General features: G+C 44.8%; 1 protein-coding gene across 1 annotated transcript; it reads right to left on the bottom strand.

Moving 5' to 3' along the window:
* Positions 1–4,000: 4,000 nt before the first annotated feature.
* Positions 4,001–26,951, bottom strand: ATP6V0E1 (ATPase H+ transporting V0 subunit e1). The gene is made up of 4 exons (XM_006138135.4): positions 26,715–26,951; positions 23,667–23,714; positions 11,457–11,588; positions 4,001–7,177 (listed from the first exon to the last, which is right to left on the bottom strand). The coding sequence occupies exons 1-3, from the start codon at positions 26,816–26,818 to the stop codon at positions 11,495–11,497; spliced, it is 246 nt and encodes an 81-aa protein (XP_006138197.1). The 5' UTR covers positions 26,819–26,951; the 3' UTR covers positions 4,001–7,177; positions 11,457–11,494.
* Between the last annotated feature and the right edge of the window lie 76 nt (positions 26,952–27,027).

The raw sequence follows: 27,027 nt of genomic DNA, 5'->3' as shown, positions 1-27,027 counted from the left end.
ATTAAATAAACAATGTGGGAAGAATAAAGGAAAGATTGTGGTCAGCTTCAAAAAGGCTTCCCTGTTTTACTAATTACTACTTAGATTGAAACCAATATATTAGGAAAACCCTTATTTGCTTTCTGCTATTTAGACTGCTCTGTTTACTTTTGTACCAACATCATACAGGCTAACAATTATTTGACACTATCCAAGAATGTGCAAGTTTCCTCATAGTACAAATAGGAAGACATTCTCCCTATCTTGAAGATCTTAAAATCTATTACCCTAATCTTGCAATGTGCAGGGTATAAGCACAGCAGTCTACTTACATTCTATTTCTTGTTGGCTCAGGACCTAATGTCAGATGGATGGGTAACAAAACAGCAGTAAGAACAGACACAGAGCTAACATCAATACAATAATGACTTATGCACAGCATGATGGAGCAAGCCATTATTAAGAAAAAAATAAATGACTTTCCCTCATCACAGTTCAAAGAGAAGTTAGTGGTTTGGCAGACCACTTCTGAAAGGAATTCCATGCATAGAAGACAGTGTGAGTAAAGTCATCTGTAGAAATGACCACATGCACCCCTGTATTCACACCCTATACCCTGCATGGTGGTAATTTTTGTACAAAATATGATTTGCTAGATAGTTTAAAAACTAACTTGCTGGTTAATACCATCATGATGGAATTAATGTAGCAATATTATGAAAATGTATGAACATAAGGTGAAATAACTGAAGTGCATTTTCCAGAAGACTGGAGAGTGGGTAAACCTGTTTCTCAATGACTAAGGACAAGTTTAAATTTCTAGCCAGGTGTTAGCAAAGCTGATGGGCAGTCACTAAGTGGCTATTCTTCAGAAAGGAAGTGGAGCAGGAACAAATACAGCTGCATCTTAGCAAACAGCACTATTGAAATGTTTTCACCACCAATCAGCCTCCATACTCACAGCAGGATGGAACTTTATCTAAGGGTCACCCTTAGGAAAATCCAATTTCAAAGGGTATCAATTATAGAAGTGAAGGGCAAAAGCATCCCATGTTCTTGCCCTCAATTAATCTCTTTTCTATATAAGATGACAAAAAAGCCTATGGACTTCACGAGCAGATGGTGACCTGAAATTTGGTCAGCCCTATTGCTAGGAGCATGTGGTAAGAGTTTCACTTTGAACCAAATTTTTGTTAAGTTTAGAACACATTTTAGATTTACTTATAACCATTTAACTCTTATATGTACTCTTAAAATCTCTTAAAGAATAAAACAAGTTTAATTATAAACTAATTCAGCATTGTCTTTAAACTGAATGATTTAGGCAGTTCCATTTATGATAGCAAATTGTTGTACACTGATCTCCTTAGAGGGGCAATAGACCTATTATGTCTGAATTGTCCGGGAAGGGGCTGCATAATGCAGAACACTTTTTTTTGAGGGACGGTGGGGTGGGGCAGGGAGAGAGAAAGAAATCCAGTCCTGGGAGTGTGTTGGGTTCACCTGCCTAGTAGTAACCAAGGTTGCGGAAAGCCAGAATGTAGCTGGTATTTGCCAACAGGCAACTGGGGTCAGAGTTGCTAGATCGGGGTTGTGGCTATACACAGACACTCAGGTCAGATCAACACTAGACCTTGAAGGTTGGCTTAAGGCCGTGGTCACCAACCCACTGATAGCCATCAACTGGTGGATCATGAGGCTTTTGGGGATTCTCTCTCAATGCCCCCCACCCCAAGAACCAGCAACAATGGAGGTAGTGCAGGCCTCCTGTGGGTTCGCGGGGTGGGTGGGGAGGAGTTCTGCAGCTGAGCGGCAGATCCTGGAAGTGCGTGGGCTGCTCTTTCCCGCCCCCCTCCCCAAACAGCCGATGCGGTACCTAAAATGCCAGTGTGTTGCATGCTGTGGACTTTCTTCCCCTGCTACGTTCCTGCGTGTGGGGGAGGGAAGAGTCTGGGACTGCACCAGTTTCAACTGCTTAGGCAGTGCACACTGCCATGGGGAGAGGAAGAGCAAGACGCATGCTGCCCAAGCAGTTGGAACTGGTGCAGTCCGGGACTTCCATTCCCCCCACGCAGGAAGGCAGCAAGGGAAGAAAGTCCCCGACACATGACGGACTGGCGTCTCAAGTACTGCACTGGCTGTTTGGGGGGCAGAGGAGCAGCCTGTGCACTTCCTGGGCTTTGGGCCACAGCTGCAGGATCCCCAGGTACCAGACCCTGTCCCCTCCCCACGCCCAGACCCCCACAAGTACCCTGTCCCCTGCCTCTGCACCCAGTCCCCTGCCTCTGTACCCTGTCCCCACCAGCACAGTTGGGGCCACATTAGTCAGGCTTGAGGGGTTTTGGATCTCACGTGTGTAGCCCCAACTGACTTTTCTGTGGGTCAGTGACTCCTGACTCAAAACAGGTTCCCCACCCCTCTCATAAATAAAGACAACGCTGAAACTTTTTGTGTTTGACATAATATTTTATTTAAAAATGAAGCCTGGCCAACAAGCCCCCAATTGGGGCCAAGCCCTCATACTCCCAACCTTCCTGCCCTGAGCCCCTCACGCCCCCCCAACCCAAACTCCTGCACCCTCACATCCACAAGCATGTGGCTTCCTCAGCACCCCAATGCTCCACCTGAGCCCAACACTCACCGGCTTGGAGCCCTCTCCTGAGCCAGCATCCCCTTCTCCACATCCTCCTGTATCCAAATTCCCTCCCAGAGCTTGCACCTCTCATCCTTTCCCACACCCAAATCCCTCATTCCCACCCCAGAGCCCACACCACCTGTCTCAACCCAGTGAGGGTACGGCTAGACTACAGGAGTTTTTCCGGCAAACATGCTCCTTTGGCAGCCCCTGTATTCCTCATTCCACAAGGAATAAGAGGGCTTCCAAAAAAAACAAAAAAAAAGTTTTTTCCCCCCACATTTGGCCCAATCTAGATGGGCCAAATGTTGGAAAAATCTCTTCCAATAGAAAGATTGAAAAAAAAGTGGCAGTGTAGCCGTTCTCTGAGTGTGATAAGGGCCAGGGACAGCAGGTGATGGAGAGAAGAGGGTAGGGCTTTAAGGAAGGGGTGGGGTCTTGGGGAAGGGATGGAGTAGATCTTGGCTTGTCCTGACATTTAAAAAGTGATCTTGGGTGTAAAGATTGGAGACCACTGGCTTAAGGTATTCAACTCCAACTATGTAGAACACGTAGCTCAAGTCAGCTTACCTTTAGCCGAGCTTGGCGGAGGCAGGAGGCTAACGGGAACAAATGCTCCTGTCAGCTTCCCTTACTACTCACGGCCGTGAGGTGTACAAGCACTGGCTGGAGCAAGCAGCATTCAATTTATGGATTGATACTAGATCAGAAAAATCAAATGCCAGAATGTTGATTTCCAGCATAGCGAGTGAAGACGTGCCCTCAGAGTGTAACTTACATCCTGCTTGTGAAGATTCCCAGTAGCAAAACAGTGAGAGGCACCCCAAATTGCAGAGAAGGGGTGACAAAGTCTATGATGGGTTTGTATTGTGCAGCACACTGCAGGGAAAGAAATGCTGAGAGAAGCAGACAAATAGGACAAGAGTGTCATCTATAGGGATAGTTGCAGAAACAGAGAGCCATAGTCAATAGTAATATGCAGTTCTGATAAAACTGAAACACTTCACAAAATTCAATTTAGTTTTAATGGAATTTCATTTCAGAAGAAAACTAGAAAAATATCAACAATGTCAGACTATCCATTTTGACATTTTCAAAACAAAAATATTGACTTTTCATTTTGTATCTAGTCAAAATCGAAATGAAATTGACCCAAAATAATTTAAAATTCACTTTGTGGAAGATTTTGGAATTTTTGCATTTCATTCCAATTGAAAATGAAGTCAAATTTCAAAATATCAAAATCCCTTAGAAAATAAGACTTTCATCCTTTGCACAACTCTAGTAGTCTGCTTATAGCTAGCTTCATTTTGGGATTTCATCTACTAACAATACAGTACGAGTTAAAATAGTTCAGAAAAAAATCTAAATCCAAACAGTTATGGATTAGTTTTAAAAACTAATTTTATTTTCAAATATTGTAAAAATAACTTAGCAAGACAAGATCTACAGAAACAATAGCGTCAAAACTAGGAAATCAGGTTGTTCAGAGAGAAAACAGTATTTGGAAATCCTGAACAAACTTTAAAAACAAGTTGAAAAACAGATTAGTTGGTCTAGTTTAGACTTAATGTTATATTAAATGACAGATGAAAACAATGGAGTTAATAGGCAGTTTTGTAAATCTCATAATTTACTTTATGGGCTTCAAACTACCTGTCAATGTACAAAGTATGAGAAAGTTTAAGGGCTGGGTTTTACCTATGGTGATTTTGAAGCAAAGAAATATCTCCAGAGTTCAACTGAGTGAGCTTCAGAAATTCTTCTGAAGAAAAACATATTGAGGAATTTCCTTTTATTTTAATGCATCAGTATGGTGAACTAATATTTTCTCTCTGAGAAAGTTAATGTGAAAAATATTAGCTGCATTTTTTAAAAATGAGTATTACGTGCACCTCTGTTTACTATTCTGCTGTCTGTTACATGAGTGCAATGAGTTAACAAAGGCTTTAATGGCTTTTTGCCATTATTAGAGACAGGCACACCAAAAGTTCTGAAAGTTTGTCTGCAGGAAGCCCAAGTCAATAATGCTAGACACAACCCCAAGTACTAATGCTTTGGAAACATCACGGCTGTGTCTACACTGGGCCACTTATTCTGGAAAATCAGCCGCTTTTCCGGAATAAGCTGCGAGCTGTCTACACTGGCCCTTGAATTTCCGGAAAAGCAACGACGCTCTACTGTACAAAATCAGCCGCTATTCTGGAAAAACTATTCTGCTCCCGCTCGGGCATAAGTCCTTATTCCGGAACACTTTCCGGAAAAGGGCCAGTGTAGACAGCCCAGTAGTCTTTTCCGGAAAAAAGCCCTGATCGCGAAAATGGCGATCGGGGCTCTTTTCCGGAAAAGCACGTCTACATTGGCCACAGACGCTTTTCCGGAAAAAGGGCTTTTTCGGAAAAGCAGCCTGCCAATGTAGACGCTCCTTTTCCGGAAAAACTGAAAACGGAATAGTATTCCGTTTTAAGCAGTTCTGGAAATTCATGCCAGTGTAGACACAGCCCACAGGTATTGAAGCCTTTGACATTTTGTCTCTATCCAAGTTGAGGACAACATACTGCTACCTAGTGGCAAGAGGGGCGGGAGTGGAAGCTATGGATACAGAGAAAAGGGAGTTGCCTAGTTTTAAAAAAAAGATTATTCCCTGAGAAAGACTTCATAAAAAATGTCATGAAGTTACCCAAGTCGTATACTCCTTTTCTGAGGAATACATTCATAGGAACATTACTTACATAGTCTGCTTTGTGACTATTGCCATGGTTCCCCTCTTTACCAGGCCATCACTTTCCTCATCTAAATTCCTCCTAAATTCAAATCTGATACCTCCAAGTAGTTCATTTTGTAATAGCGCTGAATTATTTCCTGATCCCCAACATGGTTCATCATTTGTTGTTCAGGCTGTAATAGATGATAACACCTGTCTGTGTTTTTTGTAAGACAAAGTGGTGGATATTGTCCTAACAGATTGTATCTGGGCTTGAGTATAATGGCGAAAGCCACATCTACACAGAACTAGAGGGACAAACTGCAATGATCACAAAATCCTGGACATGTTTTAAATAGGAGGGTAAGTATGTTAAACTCATGTAGTCATGAAGTGGGATTTTGAATACACCCTGCATAGAAAAGGCTTGTTTCCCCTTTTCTGCACCTCAATGATTTCCAATCACAGTTATTACTAGATTAATCTCTCTTCATGGAGGCCCATCTGACATATGTGGCTCTCATCAATTATCCTTCCTCCCTCCCCATTTGGCTTGATCTCGGTTTAGAATTAGAACATCTTTGAGGACTATTTGGAAACAGCACAAGAACTAAAATTTTTAATAGCTTTCTGCTTTGTATTAGGTTGATCCAAAGGTAATGATACCTACCATCAATACCCCAAAAGTCCTGGCATCATGTTAGCCAAGTAACAGTATCTCCACTTATGCCTTATTGAAACTGGCTCTCTTATCTTCAAGATTGAATTCCGGGCAATAAGCAACAGGGCATTTTGGGAGGAATTCTCAGCTGTGGAATTCATAGAGAATGTCCATTCCTAAGGCACATACATATAGCTATATTTAGTGCCTTATTCTTAACTGCAGTCCTTTGGCATTAGGTAGGGTTTGTCACTGTAACGTAACTTAAGGCACAATTTATTACTAGGAAGGTGACTTTCTATACCAACTCTTGATGGTATTTTAGCCCAAAGCACCAAGCTCTGTTTTGTCATAAGCCTTTACAATACATCATGGAAAGCACAAATGCTGAAGCTGAAGAATTTAAACATGATACCAAAGGATCCAGAGGGAAAGCAGCTGAGTAACTGCTCTCAGTATACACCCCTAGCATGGGAGCTGGAGTCAGCTGGACAAGAACTCCTGCATTCAGACGGCATGCTAAAGAAAAACTATTATTGGATATAGGCACACCAAAAGCTCTGAAAATTTCAGAAGGTGAATTATTTGGCTAAGCAAGCAAGATTAATGTTCCAGAAGTCTACCCAAAATCAAAATAGCTATACCAGCTATAAGATGCTTCACAAGACTATTTCATGTAAAGCAGATTTTACACAGCAATTTAAGACTAAATTTTGAGTGCATGATCAATTTTAAAAAATAAATACCATAAAAATATGCAGCATCTCTCCACCACAACCAGTTTTACTACATACTTTTTTTTATTAAAACACAATTGTAGTCAAACAGATCATGTCTGTGAATCAGACCATAAAGTGGACAGCCTAGTGTGTGGAAATGTCATAAAGCTCATGGAGTACGAGCAACACTGTGAATAAGAAAGAGGCTGCCCTCAAACTCACATATCCGAAGGGGGGGGGGGGAGGAGAACATAAATGTTAAGTTTATAGCACAGAAAAGGAGGTGTAAATATTTTGTAGTAGGCACATTGTTAAACAGTATAAAAGGAAACCAGGAAAAAAATATAGGGCTTTCATTAAGCCATTTTAGACACAATACAAACATTAAGGCATTAAGCAGGCTTGGTATCCAACCAGCTATGTTAAGGGCATCTTTGGATCAACGGAGATTTTACATCTAGAGGAAATCTCTTCTTTACCTGCAAAGCAAAAGGCAATTCAGTCATTTTTCTTCATAGAGGCAATTTACTAGCTAAAGAGCTGCTTGGTGAATTAACAATTGCAGTTTGCTTTTAGGAAGATGCCATGCTGTAAAGAAACCACAGTGGCCAAATAACTATAGAGTAGGGGTGGCCAACCCATTTAACAAAGCCAAAACAGCAGCAGAAAAATTACAAAAAGCTGCACCAGAATTGTCAAAAAAAAAAAAAAAAAAAAAAAAAACCCCAAAACAGAATTGTCGAGCAAAAACAAAAAAATTTTTTTTTAAAAAGGAGGCTGCCCCTTTAAGATGGCCGCCATCTTGGATGCCATTTTTAAAAACCCGCCGCTCCAACCCAGTAAGCACAGGGAAGCCAGGGGCAGCTTCGTGAGCCACACTTTTGGGGGGCAAGAGCCACATGCAGCTTGCCAGCCGCAGGTTGGCCACGGCTGCTATGGAGTATGGATAGAATTAATCTATTTGGGTGTTTGAAAGTTCTTTCTTCATAGATCTATCTCCAAATTCACATGATCTATGGTATTAGTACATTTATGTTTAAATAGGTCATCTTAGAAGCTACTAGCTGGGATGTTGTGAAATTTTACCTTTCAATATTTGTGCCTACTACAGTGGGGGAGGAGGGAAGGCAACATCTTAAAAACATAAATAAATAGGTGTGATGAGAATTTTGGAAGGTGGCCTGGAATTTAGTAGTGTGCACACAATCTCCAACCAAAGCCAAGGATGCACATCCAAGATTTATTTCAGTTGTAGTCTGCTTGGCAAATTTGTTCTGGAGCAAGAAGCCCACGGAAGGTTATGTGGCTTCAAGGATACACCAATGGCAGAAGAGACAAGCAAGAGATAAGTACCCATCAAGTAGCCTAGTCAAGGTTGGAACTTTTAGTCTGCTTCAACCTGAGGCTCTGTCAACATGCTTATGGTCAGCCAAGTATTAAAGTTTCTTGCCTCTGAACAGTAAACGATGCTTGGAAAACCATATTGTAATCCTACTTGATACCCAATGCAGTTACTACATTTCTTCTGTTCACAGAGGCAAACACACACATATGTAAGTAAGTGACACCAATCAAATTGAAGGTTAAAAACCCAAGCAAGCTGCTTTACAGTTCCTTATTACAAGTGACGTAGGAAGGCACTCAGTCTAATCTGGATTCTCTGGCAAAATCATTTGACTGGATTTCAATTTACTCTCAGATGAGGAACTTTCTGGTCATTCTGTCAGTACTAAACAGGAGAGGGGGATTAATATCTAATTTATTTAGAATGCCTTAAGATGTTACTTCATTAAAAGGGAACCATCACCCAATCGATACTCTTTGGGTACCAAGTCTATAATCCATTTCTCACTTCAGCAGGTTCCTGATGGTGGTGGTAGCACATTCCATGGGACAGATAGTTCATTATTAATTAAAAGTAAGATCCACCCTCTAGTTCAGGGGTCAGTGACCTTTTCAAACCAAGAGCCAAACAACATCAAATTTCAAAACAAGTGGTCAACAGAGCCAGAATAAGAGTGCCCATCTGCATGACTGAAAATACACAACTTAATATTATTGATAATTGACATGATGATTAATAGAATAAATGAATCATTGTACTCACAGACTTTATTTAATGGGACTTCTGCTGCTGGGGGTGCAGTTCATGGATGTGAGGGTGCAGAAGTCAGGGTTGGGGCATATGAGGGCTCAGGGCAGGGAACTTGGGGTGGGAAGTAGACTAGGAGTAGGGGGGGGGGGCATGGTGCCAGATTATCTTACCTCACCAGGGCTGGGCTGCTACACCTGGACAGCAGTGGCTGGACAAGGGGCTGGGCCAGGCTCACCACAGCCTAATCATGGCCTACCCTCTCCTCCTACCCATGTTACAGCAGGAGGGCGGGTCACTGCTAGCCCTTCCCCTTCCTGCAGGAAGATGGGGGCCTGACTGCAGAGCCTGCCCCAGGATCAGGGTTGGGGACAGGATGCTGCGGCCTGAGGGTGCTGGGGGCCCCCTGACTGGGGCCTTGTTAGCCAGGCTGCTGCGGCCAGAGCCCAAACTGTGCTGCTGTGGCTGGGCTGTTAGCAGCAGTCACGGGGACTGACCGCAGGGTCTGCCCCAGGAGCACAGCAGCTGGGGACAGACTATGGCAGTCAGATGGGGGCTGGAACCGGGCCGCTGTGGCTAGATGGAGGAGTCTGCTGCCACCAGCCCCTCTCACTATCCCAGCTGGGAGTGCGCATGTATCCCCTACAACGTGCCTTCAGCTGGCCCTTTAAATGAGCAGTGTGCCAACCAGGTCTTGCCGGAGTGTAGCTGGTTCACCTCTGGTTAAAGGTGAAATAGACAAAAAAAGACCATCTTGACTTGTGTAAATATGCATTTTTAAAATTTTAAATTAGTTTTTCATTTTGATTTAAAAGTTGTGTGTATTTGGGGAACCACAAAAGAGCTATAGGTTGCTGACCCCTGCTCTAGTTCAAACTGCCCATTCTATGGAGGGGATTATATTATAGTTCCAGTTCCCAGCTTTCTGGGAATATGCCAACCCTTCTGCCTCCAGTCAAGTTCATCACTCAGCAGAAGCAAGACCTAGCACAACCACACAAAACAATCCAGCTTGTCTGCCGTACAGTGTTAGAGCTTTCTAGTTCCTACTTTCAGTAGAATCTAAACAGACCTACACACACCATAGTCTGCCACTATTCAGATCAGGCTCAGCCTCATTTGGAAATACTGAAGTTTTGCTTCAGGGTTAGTGCTCAAAAGCTTTACAGTCACCATCCAATGGAGCTGCAAAGTCTTATCATCCATATGCTGCTGTTCAACTCTTTCAAAAGACAGAAAATTATAGTAGTGAGGGGGGATTAAGGCTGCAAGACAAAGGCAGAACAGAGTGCTTTGAATTATTCAGTGCTATCAGCGTAAAACACGAAACAATGGAATTGGTCCCCAGAGGACTTGTTTGCACAGCAAATCACTGTTTACATTAGGGATGTAAAAAAGGTTTTAAAACAGTAACTATGTAACGGTTAAAAATCCTAGCAGTTACATGGTTAACTGTTTTTGGGGATCAACAGCTGGATGGGACTAAGGAGGGAAGGATGGAGAGGGGTGCCCCTGCAGCTCCTGGGAAGCCACCTGCTATCCCACAGGCTCTGCAGGATAAGGCTTATGATTAAGGCTCTTACACTGCAGAGCCTACAGCACGGGCAGCTGGGAACCCTATTGCCTGTGGCCAGGAATGGTCAAGTTGTGAGTGTGCTGAGACAACTGCCTCTTATGCAACGATATTGGTGAGCTTGCTTATACTTAGGCAGCACATTCCACAGGACAGTTTCTGCACTAGAAACTTAAGTCAACCAATAGTAGGTCAATTTACAGTCACTGCAGTATGCGGTGGTACATGTCCACATTCCCCTTTTTGGGTGCTTAGGAATGTGAAGGGATAACCGGTAAATTTACTGGGTAAGCAGTTAACTGGCCACTCAACTCAGTTACCTGACCTAAAATTGACATGACCAACAAAAGCTCATGTAAGTAATGCAACATCCACACAGTCATTGCGTTGTCCTAACTCCCATGCCTCTCCTGGAGGTGGAGTTATATTGATGTAGGACACTAGCATTGTCAGGAGAAAGGGTGTAGTGTACAGACTAACACACTTACGAAGACATGAGGTGCCTTACGTCAACCTAAATGTTGACCCTCAGATTTTTGGAACATGAACTGTTTTTTTGTTCTGTGTTTGTATGGGTCTTAACACTATGCAATGGGTCTATGATTGAGGCTCCTGGGCACACTACAAATGATAAATAATAATGTTACTCTGGACAGCTAAGGTTGGAAATTACAGGTTCTGCAGGAAGATGGTCAGATCGTCTCAACCAAAAGAGTGTAAGGACATGGTGATTGTTAAATAAGAAAACCCACTTATGATGGGTGTCAAAGGAAAAAAAAAATAGGAATCCTCACACACCCATGTTCTGGGCTCTAACTCCGTTGTTAGGAGAAACACAAACTGCTGTCATATGGTGTGGCACTCCCCTCCCCATCCTTTCAGAAATCAGGCATCCTACTTCTAATGTCTCAGTTTCCAAATGAGATTAAAGTACCCAGTTCCAAGCCTAATCCTTCATAGTTACAGCCTGTGAAAAAGACTGCTTCCTCTTGTGGAAATGCCAACCTATAGTCTATGCTATAGCTTGAGTTTTCAATGAACATTTAGCAACCCCAAAAAGACATAACTGGAGAAGATCTCCAACCATATTTACCTAGTCCACAAAAAATGCCGCACAGAGGACAGATATCCTTAAGGCCAGTGATACTGAAGATACCAGATTGTTTCATTGCTTAACTGTGGCCCAAAGAGAGGGTTGAGTTGGGCTAGGATCGCAATCAGCCAACTGCAAGGAAAAAAATGAAATTAAGTATATGGATGATGGAAACTTGGCCAATGCATAAAGGATATCAGGAAAAGGTAAGACAACATCACTAAAAGTCTAACACCAAGTCAAAATACTCCTAAGCCCAAGCTCCTAAAATCCGACACTGCTGGAAGAGTTCTTGCATTGTATTACATCTCAAGAGACTGTAGCATGTTTAGACTGAGAACTGTACTATTCAATTTAAAGTGACACAGTCAGCTGGATTTTACAGTATCTTCAATTCACTGCTTCTTGGAAGGTGAAGTGCTGAGACACATTCCCATCACCTGGGCCCGTGTTCCAACAACACTCCCTTAAGGCCTCTCTGAATGTTAGTAAAAGGTAGTGAGAGTTGCTAAAGTACATTGTTTCAAAATTAAGAGTATGGATCTTATTTACTTTAACCTTAATTGTGCCAAATGTTTAAATATACAGAATATAGATGAAATCTGAATTGAAACAGAACCTCATTCGAAATCAATAACATTAGGAAAAGATTAGAACAGAGATCTAGCAGTCTAAACAAAGAAACAGGAATTGAAAAATGTAGATTCTATTCCTGACCTACTGTACAACACTGGTCACATCACTTAATCTTTGTGCCCGAAATGCTCCCCCCATAAAATTAGAGGTGCTAAGCTTGGTATTTATGAGGAACAGTGTGATCCAATAAAAGGACTTAATGAAATCGATTGAAAGTGTAGAATCCACTAGCCTCCAATATAATTCTTATAAAAAAAAACTGAACAAAAGTAAAAAACTTAGAATTTAGAGAAATGGGCATTTAAATCAAAGAGGTGCAAAGGTACTGAAACAACATGAATGACAATAAAATCCAGATCAGCAGTAGAAGCCTCTCCCACAGTAGCTGACAGACTAACTCATTAGAAGCCACAGCCAGAATGAAGAAGAAGAAGAATCTGGGATGTGAAAAATATCCAGGAAAGCTGAACTGAAATAAATTTATTTCAGCATTATAAGATGTATTTGCTTTGCCTTTTCTGAGCGTGTAATATTTACAAAGAAGCCTTCTCATGTGCATGGATTTAGAGCTATGTAAAATACATATAAACATGTTTAGCAAACATACTGGTTCATCTATCTGCTATTTCTAGAATTTTTGTAAAGGAGGAGAAAAAAACAGCAGTTTTGCAGAGGAGCTGTCACAAATGTATCAGAGTGCTTAGGCAGTCATGGAAAATTCCACATAAACCTGGATCCTTTAGCCAGTGAACAAAGTGCAGGTCTGCTTCAAAATGTCTACAGCAGTCTTAGGCAAAAGATTCGGGGTTAAATAAAAGAACGGTCAATCCTCTTAATATTGACAAATTAAATATATGTACATTTCAGTGCTGCTTTTGGGTGTGTTGGTGTTATTTTTAATACTAAGATTAAGTAGGACAAATGCTATGTCCATAGTACAACCCCTCAGTGGTATTCACAGTTTAAAAAAACAACTGAGACCAGTCACTTTTGCAGATAAACATAATGGATTCATCCACCCAGGATCAGTAGGAAAACAGACAAATCATTCTCAGCTGAAGAACTGAAACACTCTTATTTTATTGCCCCTACCTGTAGTGAAAGTGTCACTCAGCATCATACACACCATATTGAACATAGCCTAAGCCTTTTACTATATCACGAAAATCCCTCAAGGGTTCATTGGTGATTTTCTCCCTTCCATCACCAGAACTCTATTTGTAGCCTACCTACAAGTATTTTTTTAGATACAAAGGCAAATTAGAGGGGTACCAGAGTATCATTAACTTCCTGAAGAAAGAGAGATTGGGGGAGGACAGGAATAGTTCATTGCTGTAAGAGGACAATTTGTTTCTTTGTACTGTACAGAGAAAGGAACTCCAGGCATCCCCACACATGCCCAGACCTTTCCCTAGATTCTCAGAGATTAGATCCAGAACTGCTGTGAAATAAAGTGGAAGCTCATTCTGAATATCGACATACCACACAACTACAACTATGCTCCAGGCAAACATTGTAATGGTTTCAAAAGCCTATTTGTTAGGACCATGCTCTGTACAGAACTTTTGAAGTATAGTGGCATTATAGTTGGGTATTAACCTGCTCTTAGCTCCATTACTTCCCTGCAGTGCTAGAGGTCTGATCACTGAGAATACAGTGGAAAGTAGGGGAGCACAGAATTCAACATTTCGCAAGATCGAATTATAGAAAGCATCCCCTCCCCCACCCCACACATACATTTAGCTTTCACTGGGCTGCTTTTACACTATAATCTATTATGACAAGGCACAAACAAAATGGGGCTTTCAGAATGCAATAAAGCACAACTCGATATCCAACATGTAATGCTTCTGTGCTGCTGAAAGCAGATTGGCATTCAAACTAGATTCTTGTAGTCCACATGCTACCTCCTGCAAAAGTCAGTGTTAATTATCATGCTAACTCAAAGAAATTATGGTTCCTCATGATCAAGTATAACCATATCATTTTATTACTGTACAGGCTTCAGAACAATTATAATTCTAAGTCCATTCTAATGGGCTGAATACTGCAATCTGTCTCTATAGCAGAGTTAGAGCTCAGGTTCTGTATTTGTTTAGATTCCAATTTGAGTAATTAAAGTCAGCCAACCCAATTTTTCCTGCAGATGCAAGTGATGGAGTAATTATTCCAAACTTTCCATTCTGAATTACTGCTATGTGCTTCCACACAGATAATATCTTCAATCTCAGAAGTAGCTTCAATGATCCCAATGTAACTGAACACCTTGGGTCTTTGATGAAAGGTACTACAGAAATAAAAAAGTTATCAAAAAGGCAATAGGGAAAAAGACCTAGAATGGACAGTTCAGGCTTTGCTTGCATCTGGTGCATTTTATGAGTTAAGACTATTACAAAAAATGGAACAAAATAAAAAGCCAGAAGTAGTTCCACTAAATATTCTGCTTTATGTCCCATTATGCTACTGAGGTTTTGGCTCTACACCCTTTAGTTGTAGTATACAGCACAAAAGGATAGAGAGTAAATTGTGTAGTTTCCCACCAAGCAACCAAATTTGACAGCACAGATAACAAGCTTAATTGGGATAACCCTTACCAATTTCAAAACAGAGCAAGACAGTTTAATTTATCAAATGGCAACAACTGCTGTTTGAGATTAATTGATTAATAGATGTATTTGGCTACTGCCAACTAGTTAAGTGGCATTAAATACATACAAAACTGAACTTCATGAAGACTGGCACTATCAAAAGTTAAAAGGAAAGGTAATTGTTATGCTTGCATTTTATTTAGTGCAGAATTTCAAGATAAAGGTTTTGTAAAAAACTGCATAATAAGGAATAGACATTTCAGCAGAGTGGTAAATCCTTTCAAGGGAATCTCAAATACAGAAGACTAAATTTGACATTAACTGCACTGTCACAAATAGACTGTATCATTATAATAAATACTTTCATACAAAGAATCTTCCATTTGAAATCCCGAAGCTCCAAAAAGAACTAACAAATGGAATGTAAGCGTAACGTTTCTAGAAACTATTTAATGCCCTCCCTCCCCCAAATATGCAACACAAGGCAATTAAATCTTGGAGCATCAGAAGAAACATCAGTTCTCCACATTCCTAAAAAGATAATTCACAGATGTAATTCCATATGATTATGTATTTACTAAATTTAGTTAGGCTTTGTCTACACTAGCCCTTTTGTCAATAGGGATGTGAAAAGACTCACTCCTGATTGATATAAGTTTTACCAACAAAAGCAAAGGAGTGGAAAATGCTATGTCAGCAGGAGAGGCACTCCCACCAACACAGCTATTACCACTAGTTGGAGTGGTTTAATTATGCTTGTGAGAAGTTCTCTCCCCCTGGCATAAAGTGGCTATACAGGAGACCTTACAGAGGTACAGCTGTGCTGCTTTAAGGTCTGTAGTACAGACATAGCCTTTAACGCATCAGGACTTTAGATTCTTGCATTTGGCAGAGAAGAAAAAGTGGAACTGAGAACGCCAGAAGACCACGTTTATTTGCATTTATTAAAATTAGTCAAGCTATCCCTCATTCAGCAATACACAAAACCAGATTATAAGCCATTTTAATAAAGAACAGTTTTACCACTGTCCTATCCATTGCAGCAATTGCTAAGCTATTTCAATACTTCCACAACTATCTTTATTTTGAGGATTTCAAAACTTCAATCAAGACAGTCATTCTGTCAAGTAATCATCTCCATTTTCCAGATAAGTAGTCTGAGGCACAAAAAAGTAAAAAGGACCTATTTCCTCAGGTTTCATTAACTGCCTGTGCTCAGCACCTAAAAAAAAAACCAGTGGTTTTCCAAGACCATGGAGCAAGTCAGTGGCAGGGTCAAAGTCAAACCTGGAATCCCAATCTCACTTTTCTAAAACTTCCAGCTCCCTAGTTTGATTAAACAAATGCTAGAGGGCGGTGCCCCCTGCTCACTATGCTCGCCAACCCTCTTGTCTCTGGGGGGAGGCATGCCCGGTTCTCCTCTGGGCCGCCAGGGAGGGCTGAGGCTGTGTCAGCTCCCGCCCTCCGCCAACCTCTCACCCCTGGTACCTCCCACTCCCTTCCTCTGTCACAGCCCCGGTCTTTCAGCTCCCCTCTAGGCACCCAAGGAGGACCGGGGCCAACCCAGGAGGGAACAGGGGTGGCAGCAGTGGCTCCTCACTGCACTCCAGGGCCCTGATGTTCAGGGACCCAGCAGAGAACCATTGCCTCCGTGCCCCACCTTCCCCCTGCAACTTAGTGCCGGGGGAGGGGGAAAAAGGATGAAACCCTGAGGTTCAGTACCAGATTTGGCTTGCGGGGTAGTGCACGCGCTGCTGTGGGAAGGGGAGAAGTGCAGTGAGGGAAGAGCCAGGGCCCAGAGCTCCAGGGCCCAGAGCTCCATGGCCCAGAGCCCCCCTTTCTCCTTCCATCTTTACCCCCAACCCATCCCCCATTCCGACACCCACCCATCCTCCCTAACCCCTCCTCCTCTGCACCCCCACAATGCCCAATCCTATGCCTCCATTCCCACCCCCGCCTCCATTCCTATATCCTCCTCACCCCTACCATCATCCTTTATGGCACCACCCATCCCCACATACACCCTATTCTCCTCCTTTCCTCCCTATGCACACTCTGACCCCTCCCATGAACAGGCAACCTAACCAACAAGGAAACAGCACCAGTGGGTTGGCAGCTGCTTCAAACGCTGCCCTTCTGACATGCCTCAGGGGGCGGTGGGTGGGAATTAGCCCTCCAACTTGAAACGCGTGGAGTCCGTTGGGGGGAGGATGTGTGGGGAGGGGGTTAACCTCCAGCCTATGTGGCACTGACCCCAGGGAGGGGGGCTAAAGGTGGGGCAGGGGACTGAGGTAGCTAACTTCCCAACTCATGCCGTGTGAAGTTGATGGGGGGGGGAGAAGGGAGGAGCAAGGCCTGCGTGTGGAGGGGCGGGGTTAACCCTCAGTCAGTCCGGAGCAGGGAAGGAGTCGTGGGGGGGGGGGTCTCCCTTCCCACTTGAGGGTATTTCTATGCATGCAGCGCTGAGGGAGCCCAGCACGCCGCATGATTGTGGGACTAGGCTAGGAGTCCCATTTGCAGGAGGCAGCAGAGGATCAACCCACACCCCCACCTAAGGTGCACAGGGGGACACACATACCTCTGCTGGCTCCAAACTGTAGCAAGTCTCTGCCCAGGGTCCAATCCCATGGTGCCACCCTCGCTCAATGAGAGAGAAGCGGAGGCCACGCCTCCCTCTGTTCTTCTCAAGCAGCTCCCAGCTGCGACCCAAGGCACCCAGGACTGAGCTGGCAGAGGTAGGCACCTGCCACACAAGGAGTCAAGCCACCTTGCTTCCTGGCTGCCTGCCCGCCAATAGGGATGTGAACGACTAGTCAACCATCCAATAATCAAATGCTTATAGGACAGTTGACAGACTGGTTGACTAGTCGTTTTCCCTGCCCCCCTGCTGCCTCTTTCACAAAGAGGCAGCTAGGTGAGTTGGGGTGGGAAGAGGAGGGAGTGCTTCAAAGCAGCAATGTCGCATGGAGCCTGGAATCAGCAGGGGAGTCCTGGGCTGACCCCAGGCTCCATGTGGTGCTGCCACTTTGAAATGCCGTGGGGAGCACAGGGCCAGCAGGGGACTGCTCGAGTGCCCTGCTGGCTCTATGCTCCCCACAGTGCTTTTGCCTATGCCTATGGCTGTGGCTACACTTCAAAGGTGGAAGCACCCTTATTGACTAATCGAACAGTTGATGCAAATTGTACCAACTATTCAATTAGCAAAATAATCGAAGTTTTACATCCCTACTTCCCAGCCGAGCACCACTGCCCACTCCAAAGCAGCCTGAGGTGCCACTGGACCGACAGCCCTTCCTGCTCTCTGCAGCCCCACTTCTTCACTGTGCCATGGCTCACAGCTACAAGAAGCATGGAGGAAGGTGGAGGAAGAGGCTGCGGGGCGCAGAGTAACGCATCATGTCACTATCGAACTGCAGAAAAACATTTATTTAATGTATATAGAGAAAACAGAGACAAGCACAGTACATCCGAGCTAAATGGACAGAATCACTGTATTCCAAAGACTAAACACAGCAAAGAGTTAGTGAAAGTGAACACCTTACTTCTCAGTTTCAATGGATAGCAATTTTGCCAGGGCCTACATTACTTCACAATGCATTAAACCAGAGAAGCAGACTCAATGACATTCCAAAATTAAAGTCATTGGGACCACAGTACTGCTTCTAAATACAAATATGCCATTCACATCTCCCCAGAAAAAGACAATATGCTCCCTCTACAAGAGCTATGAACCTCTCTCTAAAATTAAGATGCTACTGTCAGATTATGCTCCGCGTGCTTAAAATAATAATGGAAGCGAATGTTTCAAAGTAAGTTATAGCATATAGAAATTAACAACAAAAGGCAAAGTGAATCCAGGGGTCAAGGGTAGGTTAAGGGGAAACAAGGAAGTGTAACACATTAAAAGATATGTGTAACCCACTTTGTCACAGATGAAGGTTGGTGGGTTTTTAAAACTCAGTCTATAAATGTCCTTGGGGGCACCACCCCTAAAGCTAAGAGTCTTAGTCTCTGACAAAGTTCATACGCTCATGGATGGAGCATGCTTACTATATTTTCTCATATTCTAAATGTAGTTTTTACGGTGAAATAATAGGAACACATTATGGATATTTAAGGTTTTTGATCTGGTAAATATTCATGTTTACACAGAGTCTAAGAAAATTGGATCAAGATGCCTTCATTGACAGTCTACAGAATCACCTTCATGAATTCACAGCAGTTAAGTGTGTGAATTCATTAACATTTTATGGAATACAATATCCATATATGCCAGATGAGAAATTCATCAGTATAGGCTTTTCATTACACTGTATCCAGTAACTGTCTGACAGCCCAGTCTTGTTCTAATTTAAGAACTAAAATCCACACTTCAGCATTTCTTACTAGGTGATTATTTCTATACTAACTGCAAGTGCAACTAACAGGGATCTCAGTGCTTATGTATACACATATTTTCATATTTAAATATACCTTTTAAAATGGCTTTTAAAATGTGTTTTTAAAAGTCAGCCAGGAAGCAGTTTCCATAAGGCTTCACATATGAAATACTTCAGTCCTGTTTAACCATAAACAAAAACTGGAACTTCCTTATATAAAAACCTGCATATCAGAGCATTCAACCAAGCCAAACCCACACAAGCCTCTATCCCTAGCCAGCTCAAGGTGGAACAAGACAGACCTTGCTTTAAACATGCTACCTACAATATTTAAAGCAGACACTAAAAACATGACTTTGTGCTGCCAATCCCTGCACCCAAAGTCGCAGAAATTCACATGCGTACCTCTAACAGGTTATTTATATTAAGCTCATCACCATGGTATATTACAAGTGATAGCTTTTAACAGGAGAACAGGTGAACCCTCCTAGTAGGAGTGTAAAATCTCAGTTAATCAGTTAACTGGTTAAACCTTAGGTTTAACCAGTTAACCTATTAAATGAGGTGCTGCTGTCACCCCCTGCACTTGGGTCCTGCTGCTGCCCCCTCTCCTCTCATCAGCCACATTTGGGGGAGGGGACAGCTTCGCCTCCCTGTGCATGAGGCTCTCAGCTGGGGGATCTTGCAGCAGGGGTGGGGAACCTTTATTGGGTCGGGGGCCATTGACCCACAGAAAAAAGTCAGTTGGGGGGGAGGGTGCACACAAGTGAGAAGTAGAAAAAAACTCTCACTGTGGCCCCCCGATTGAGAAGGAGAAAGACACTCCCCACATTCCCCTCTCACACACAGCCTGGGGGAGGGGAGTGCACAACCTAGTAGATTTTGTGTGCTACAGCCCCCAAGGGGGCAGCAGGAGGACTGGAGCACCAGTGCAGGCTCTCCCAATGCTGAGGGGCAGGGCTGAGTCTCAAGGGCCAGATCCAGGCAAGCCGAGAGCCACATCTGGCCCTCAAGCCTGAGGTTCCTCACCCCAACTTAAAGCAATGTAAGGCTTTGGCTGTGCCAGAACGGGATGTGCCTGGAATGGCACTGCTTCTCATAAAACCAAACAACAGAGACACAGAATCACCAAATCAAGTACAGTCCCCAAAATTGACAAAACTGAGTAAATGTCGAGAGAGGGCTCGGCAGGTGTGCAAAGTGCCACCTCTGCCCACTGGCCCCAGCAGAGCTGCTGTAGCAGCTCCACTCTGGGCTGGTGGGAGGCTGTGCCTCCCTCGCAGCTGTGCTGGGGCTGAGAGAGGACAGAGGTGCCGCTCTGTTCTTCTCCATTCATGTGCAGAAGATCTGTGTGTGCCCCAAGGGATGTGCACCGAGAGGAGAAACAAAAACATAGTTGTGGGCGCTCTGTTAATCACTGGGTAGCATCTGAATCGCTCCTGAGTGACCACACAAGCACACAGTTCATTGTGCCTCACCGCCCCCCCAGCCATGGCAGCTCTGTGTTGGGGCTGCTCCCTGCTGGGGCCAGAGGAGGGTGTGCTTCGCACCCCCTCTTGCCATGGCACCCAACCCAGATATACCCCAGAATTGCCAGGGAGAGGTGGTCATCTTTCTGTGGCTTCCACCCAGCCTAACCTGGACCTGGCCCATCCAGGGGATATGTACCCATCTCCTGGCTGTGCCTGCTGGAGCTGGAGCTGAAGCTGCCATGGAGAGGTGCTTGTCACCTGGCCCCAAGTTGCTGCAGTAAGAGAGGGCTGGGGTGGTCCTTTCTCCATGGGTAGCCTTAATACTGAACTCTTGAACCCCAGCCCCACTCCACATCAATGGCTTAAATTAAGCACGTATATGTTTATTTTCCAAAAAAGCAAAAATTGAGATAAGGACCCAAGCAACGCTGGGTAAGTCTTCTAGTTGAACTATAAACAAGTAACCTAGCAAGATGTACCCACAACAGGTATGTCAGTTTACTGTCCATACCAGCCTGTACCAGTAGAGAAAAAACTGTGGTGTAGAAATGACCTGTAAGATATTGTGATCTCAATCACAAGAGCCCATGAAGAGGAAGGAAACATTTCACAGAATTAAGGGTTTTCACAGCAGACTGTATCTATAAAACAGTGGTTCTCACGGTGGCCCAGCTGTGAGCTAGAAGAAATGCAAAATGTGCTACTCTGGTACGCAGGAGGTGGGCTGGCTGAGGGAGACAGCACCTTGCAGCCTGTGCAAGTACCTTGACAGCAGGAGGCTGGAGAGTGCCAGAACGGGCAGGAGACTGGGTCAGAGGGCAGGTTTGGGGAGAATGGGCCCCTCTGGGCAGTAACAAAGTTGGAGGGAGTCCTCGAAACTAGCAGTTTTCTGGGGTTCTACAGCATCCCCAGGTTTTAGGTGTAGCACTGTTTCTGGCCCCCGTTCTCAGATCCTGGCTGCCAGCCTGCACCAGGCACTGAACTCCTAGCTAGATGCCAGGGGTCCTGGCTGCCCATCGGCTTCACTTCTGGCCTTGCTCTGGGAAAAGATATTGGCCATACGGGATCATAGATGGATTCTGTGGGGCTGGAGAGTGGGACCACACTGTGGTTCTCAACCTGCAGCCCACAATGATAAATAGGTTGAGAACTAGGGATGTTAATAAGCTAATTGACTAGTCGATGGAATTTCCATCGACTATTCATTTAGTTGATTAGAGGATTAGCTCCCAGGGCAGCACAAGCCAGGACTGAGCATCCACTGCGGCTCTGCTTTTTAAATGTAGTAAAAGCTGCCAAGGAGACTGAGAAGTCCCAGCTTGCGCCGAATCCCAGACCACTGCAGCTCTGCTTTTTAAATGTAGTAAGAGCCAGCGCTGCAGTGATCTGGGACTCGGCGCAAGTCCCAGGTCCCCTGCTGCACCTCTGCCTCCCCGCGGAGATGGTGCTGGGGGGAACCTGCTTCAACCGGATTGCCCCTCTCAGTTCAAGTTAGAATATCTTCACTAGACCCGCTAATTTGAATCCTGGAAGATCAACAGAGGAAGCTTCAATCTTCTGTTGCGTAGACATGGTGGCTAAGAGAGAACTGTTGTACTATAAAATAAAGCAGTGGTCTCCAATGCGGTGCCTGCGGGCGCCATGACGCCCGCCGGGGCATTTGTGTGCGCCCGCCGACAACCTGGGCCGGCCCGGCCCGCGGCGCCGGCCCCAGGCGCTCAACATGCACCGGCGCTGGGTGCGCGGCGCTCGGGCAACCCCAGCCCCGGGGCATATGCGGGCGCTTGGGCGCGCGGCGCTTGAGCGGCGCTGGTGCCAGCCCCAGGCGCGCGCAGCTCGGGCAGCAGTGCCGGCCCTGGCGGCAGCGCCGGCCCCAGGCACAAGGCGCTTGGGGCGGCCTCGGCCCCGGGCGCAAGGCGCTCAGGCGGCCCCAGCCCTGGCCCTAGGGCACATACGGGCGCTGGATGCAAGGGCATCCCAGTCCCCTGGCGTGCTCCCGGATGTGCGGTCCTGCCCCCGGGCGCCCGGCGCATGAGTGGCCCCGCCCCCGGGTGCCCAGGAGCCTCTAAAGGTTGGGGACCACTGAAATAAAGCATAAACAAGGAGGTATTGGTTTAAGTGGAAGCCAAAGGCCCTTGCACCTCAAAGAATTTAGGCATGCTTGACCTGTCACTATTTGTGTGTGCCTACTGTGAGTTATTAGAAATCAATACAAATTATTTGTTAACTGAGTGTAGGGGAGCGTGGACAACCCCATTTTGACCAGAACAACAATGTCTGCACTGTCCAGCCCTGCCTTGACCGGACTAATGATGGCTATCTTGCCCACAGTGTGGATTTCTAACAAAGAAAACCCAGGCCTGACTCAAGTCTGGTGCACGTAAGCACACAGACAAGGTGGGGAGTTTTGAGAGCCAGGAGTGCTTGCACTATCATGCAGAACTTGTAAAGTACAGCAAGACCAGGCCTAGAAGACCAGAAACAACCTGTTACTGGTACATCCCATTTTTGATTAGCGAAAATTTCCACAGATAGCCATAGAACTGTAATTAAGCACTTAGTCTTGCAACATCCTGGATGTACCCCAAATATTAGCATAATAGGTATCTTACACAATATGCAGTTGATTGGTAGATATTACTAGAACGACCAAGTCCAGTATAAATATAGGTGTAGAAAAGATAATCAGTGAGAGGGAGGGAGCAGGATTGATTCACAGGTCCTGCTTTGGATGCAACTAGAAGTAATGGATCTCTTCACACCAGTGACCCCAGTGCATGGTGTTTCTACGTATGGGAATCAAAGGAACCCTGACCACCTGAGCTGAATATGCACAAATCCATAAAACAGAAAGCAATAGCCAAGATATATCAATACCAAAATACTAAGATTTTAGGCGTATGTTAGAGAATAACATTAATCCAGATTTACTTTAATATATTATCCAACAGGGGAATTTTTTCAAGATTGCTAAATGTGTTTAGGAGCAAGAATTCCACTGATTTTCTAAGGGAGATATTCTCTTACACCCCTTTGTGCTTTGAAAATTTCCTCTAAACATGTATTCACTCATGAGGCCTTTTTCATTTTAGCAGCAGTGCCATTATTAGGAGGGGAGTCATTATTTATACTTACAATAAGTAACAGCAGACAGCACAGGTTACCAGCATTGTGTTGATAACACTGCAGAAAGAAATAAAAGAGAGAACTGATTAAGAGTCATAGGCCTAGAAAATAAACCTAAGAATGTGTTTGACTTTGATCACATGCAAGGTGACTCAAAATATGAATGCTCTGATGACAATCTAATTTCTTGTAATGCAACTATAATTAGAAGATAAATGTGCCTCTGTAACCTAGGATTCTTCACAAATGTAGTTTGCCATTAGCAAATAAAAACACCCCAGTTTTGTTTGCGGTATAAATATTTATATAAAAAGCACAAGACTATACAACCTTGTCTAAAAAGTCTGCTCCAAAGAGAAGATCTCAAGTAACAAGCTTCCTTTGCAGTAAATCAGAACCAAATCTTAAAGCATTGTTTATGTTACATTTATACATGAACATACAAAGGCAGTTAAATAATTCTTAATTTGGACACACTGTTGTGAGAGTAAGTATTATTAAGACGACAATAAAACAGCTTGCTATAGTGGTAAAATTGTGGCCCAATAAATATTTTAAACCCCTATATGGATGGGAAAATGTTTTCCAAGAAGGAGTCATATATTCTGCCCACAGAGCTCAATGGAAGATGGGTATTCTGTGTCATGGATTTTTTGTTTTCTGTTTTAAAGAGGAATATGTGGGTTTTCAGTTTTTTTACAGAGTTCAATCTAGATAATAATTCTAATCAGCACTGGAAATATATAGATCTAAATAATTTACTTTGGCTTCTCCGGCTACAAAATGAATTGATTTGCTCAGAAATAGTAACTTGAACATTAATGCTGATGTTTCTCAAAAGTCAATTAATAACACAGCACAACTGAATGTACTGAGTATCTTTCAAATACAATATAAAACATTTGAAAGACGCGAACTGGTGAACGGTCTATCCATAACATTGTCTTCTCAAATAGTAGTATTCTTTGAGTGCATAAATTATCCAATCAGAAAAACAACCAAATCATTGAGAAGTTATACAGCATAACGGAAAAGACAAATACTTTAAAATGAAATTTAAGAGATGGAGAATGTCCATTTAGGTCAGTACTGTAGCACCTTAGAGACTAAAACATATATTTTATCATGAGCTTTCATGGGCAAAACCCATTTCTTCCAACAAGGTTTTGCCCATGAAAGCTCATGATAGTTTTGTTTTGTTTTTTTTTGTTAGTCTCCAAGGTGCTACAGGACTACTCGTTTTTAAATTTATAGACTAACAAAGCTACCCCTCAGACTTTTTATCTAGGTCAGCGTTTCTCATAAGGGTTTTTCTTGCAGCCACAGAATTGTGGGCTATTGATGCAGAGGACAAAGTAGCAGCCTGTCCCTCCCCTTCTCCCATTGCTTCTGGAGGCACAGCCGTGGTGTTAGTTGCTGAGGCCACCACCAACCAGGGATGTGAAGGACTAGCTGACTATCCGATAAGCAAATGCTTATTGGATAGTCGACAGGCTAGTTGTTGACTAGTCACTTCCCCCCCACCTTTGCTGCCTCTATTAGAAAGAGGCAGCAAAGAGGAAGAAAGAAGGGGGTTATTCAAAGTGGCAGCGCTGCCACTTTAAAACACCACGTGCAGCGCTGGTGTCCCCAGGCTGCTCCACAGGGGAATTAGATCCCCGGGCTATGAGCAGTGCTGTCACTTCGAAATGCCACAGGGAGCCTGATGTCAGGCTGCACGCAGCTCTTCAAAGTGGCAGGTCTGAGTGAAGTCTGGGGTCAGCTGACCATGGGCTCCACATGGTGCTTTCACCTTTGAAGTGTAACTTCAAAGATGGAGGCACCCTATCAACTAATCAAATAGTCAATATTTAACATCCTTACCACCAACCCACTCTGGAGACACTTGTGGCACACCATGTTCACAGGAGTGGTGGGGGCTGAGATTTCAGGGTTCAGTCCTAAGCTTTGGGCTCCATCCCAGGGCCCTGTATTTCAGCTTTACAGGAGCTTAATTTGTCCCCAGGCTTGCCAGGGTTGAGTAATTCTGCTGTGAAAAATTATGCTTTTTTAAAAAAATATCACTTTTCACAATAGACTTACTAGCTGGAAATAAATAAGTTACAATGATTTGGCCATGTATCTCTGTGCACATTCATTGGGTTTTCCTAAAGCTAACTGTATACTTTTTTCTTAAACCGTGAGCATAGCCACTAGTAAGAGTTGGTGGCTGCATTCTGAGGCCACAAAAGTTTGTCCTAGGGACTCTGATGGGTTATATACCCTTTCACTCTACAAGCATTTCCTAAATACTTAAAAACAGAACAGCAGCAACATGATCTGGGCCTGGTGAGCAGGGAAGACATTCCAGCCAGCAGGCTGTACAGAGAGAAAGGTTCTTGGGACATTAAAAGAAGCTAAACAAAAGCTACACTACAACAGCAGCAGCATTTGGGAACTCGGGATCACTCCTCGCAGATGGTCACAGCAAAGCGGTATGGAAGTCTGCACCCCCTCCCCCAGCACACGACTGGGGAGGAGGAACCAGTCAGACGCATTCGGACAGAACTAAAAAGGGAAGTACGATGAGCAAGTGGGACGAGGCCACTTCAGTCTGTGTCACGGAGATGCAGGCTGGCCCCCACCCGCGGACAGGCACTTGCTGCCCATCCCCCTCTCCCGAGGGCGGCTGCGTTGTAAGAGGGGCGATCAGGCTCGGCGCAAGGCCCGTTGGCAGATTTTTATCGAAGATGCCCCTCGCGGCAGGCACAGAGGGAGGATCCCTACGGGGGGGTCGCAGCTGGGGGAGGGATAACAGGGCAACTGCGGTCGAGGCCCCAAGTGAAAGCGCCGGATCCGCTCCTCAGGTGCGGGGCCCACGGCGGCCACCGACTGCCCAGTTACCCGCGTAGCTTTGCCTCGCTCGGGCGCCTTCTTCCCCTCTGAGCCCGCACCCATCTCTCTCCCCAGTCAGCGCAGGGGCAACGGGCCCGCTCCCCGCTCGGAGCCCCCCGCCGGCGGACGGGGGCACCCTCTCCGGGCCAGGCTGCGCCTCTCTCCCGAGGGCCCGTCACTCACCCTCGGTTGGGCCCCTTAGGCACAAACCAGGGCAGGACGCCGCCGACGATCCCCCAGAAAACGCTCATGACGATGATGGGCACCGTGAGGCCGCCGTAGGCCATGGCTGGGCTGGGGGCTTCGCTCTTGACTCTCTAGGCAGCGCTGCGGGCTCCTCTTCGCGTAGGCGCCGCCACAGCTGCTCGCAGGCCCCGCCCACCGCCGACCAACGAGCGCCCGTCACGTGACGTCGACTTGAGCCCGCCCTGCCTGGAATCCGCACCCAGCACGTGACGGGGCAAGGTACGTGGCAGTTACAGACCCGCCTCCCGGG

The sequence above is a fragment of the Pelodiscus sinensis genome, chromosome 17 (genome assembly GCF_049634645.1).
Source record: "Pelodiscus sinensis isolate JC-2024 chromosome 17, ASM4963464v1, whole genome shotgun sequence".
NCBI classification, from domain to species: domain Eukaryota; kingdom Metazoa; phylum Chordata; order Testudines; family Trionychidae; genus Pelodiscus; species Pelodiscus sinensis.
Note: the sequence above shows the minus strand (reverse complement) of the source record. Positions and strands in the feature narration are given on the sequence as shown.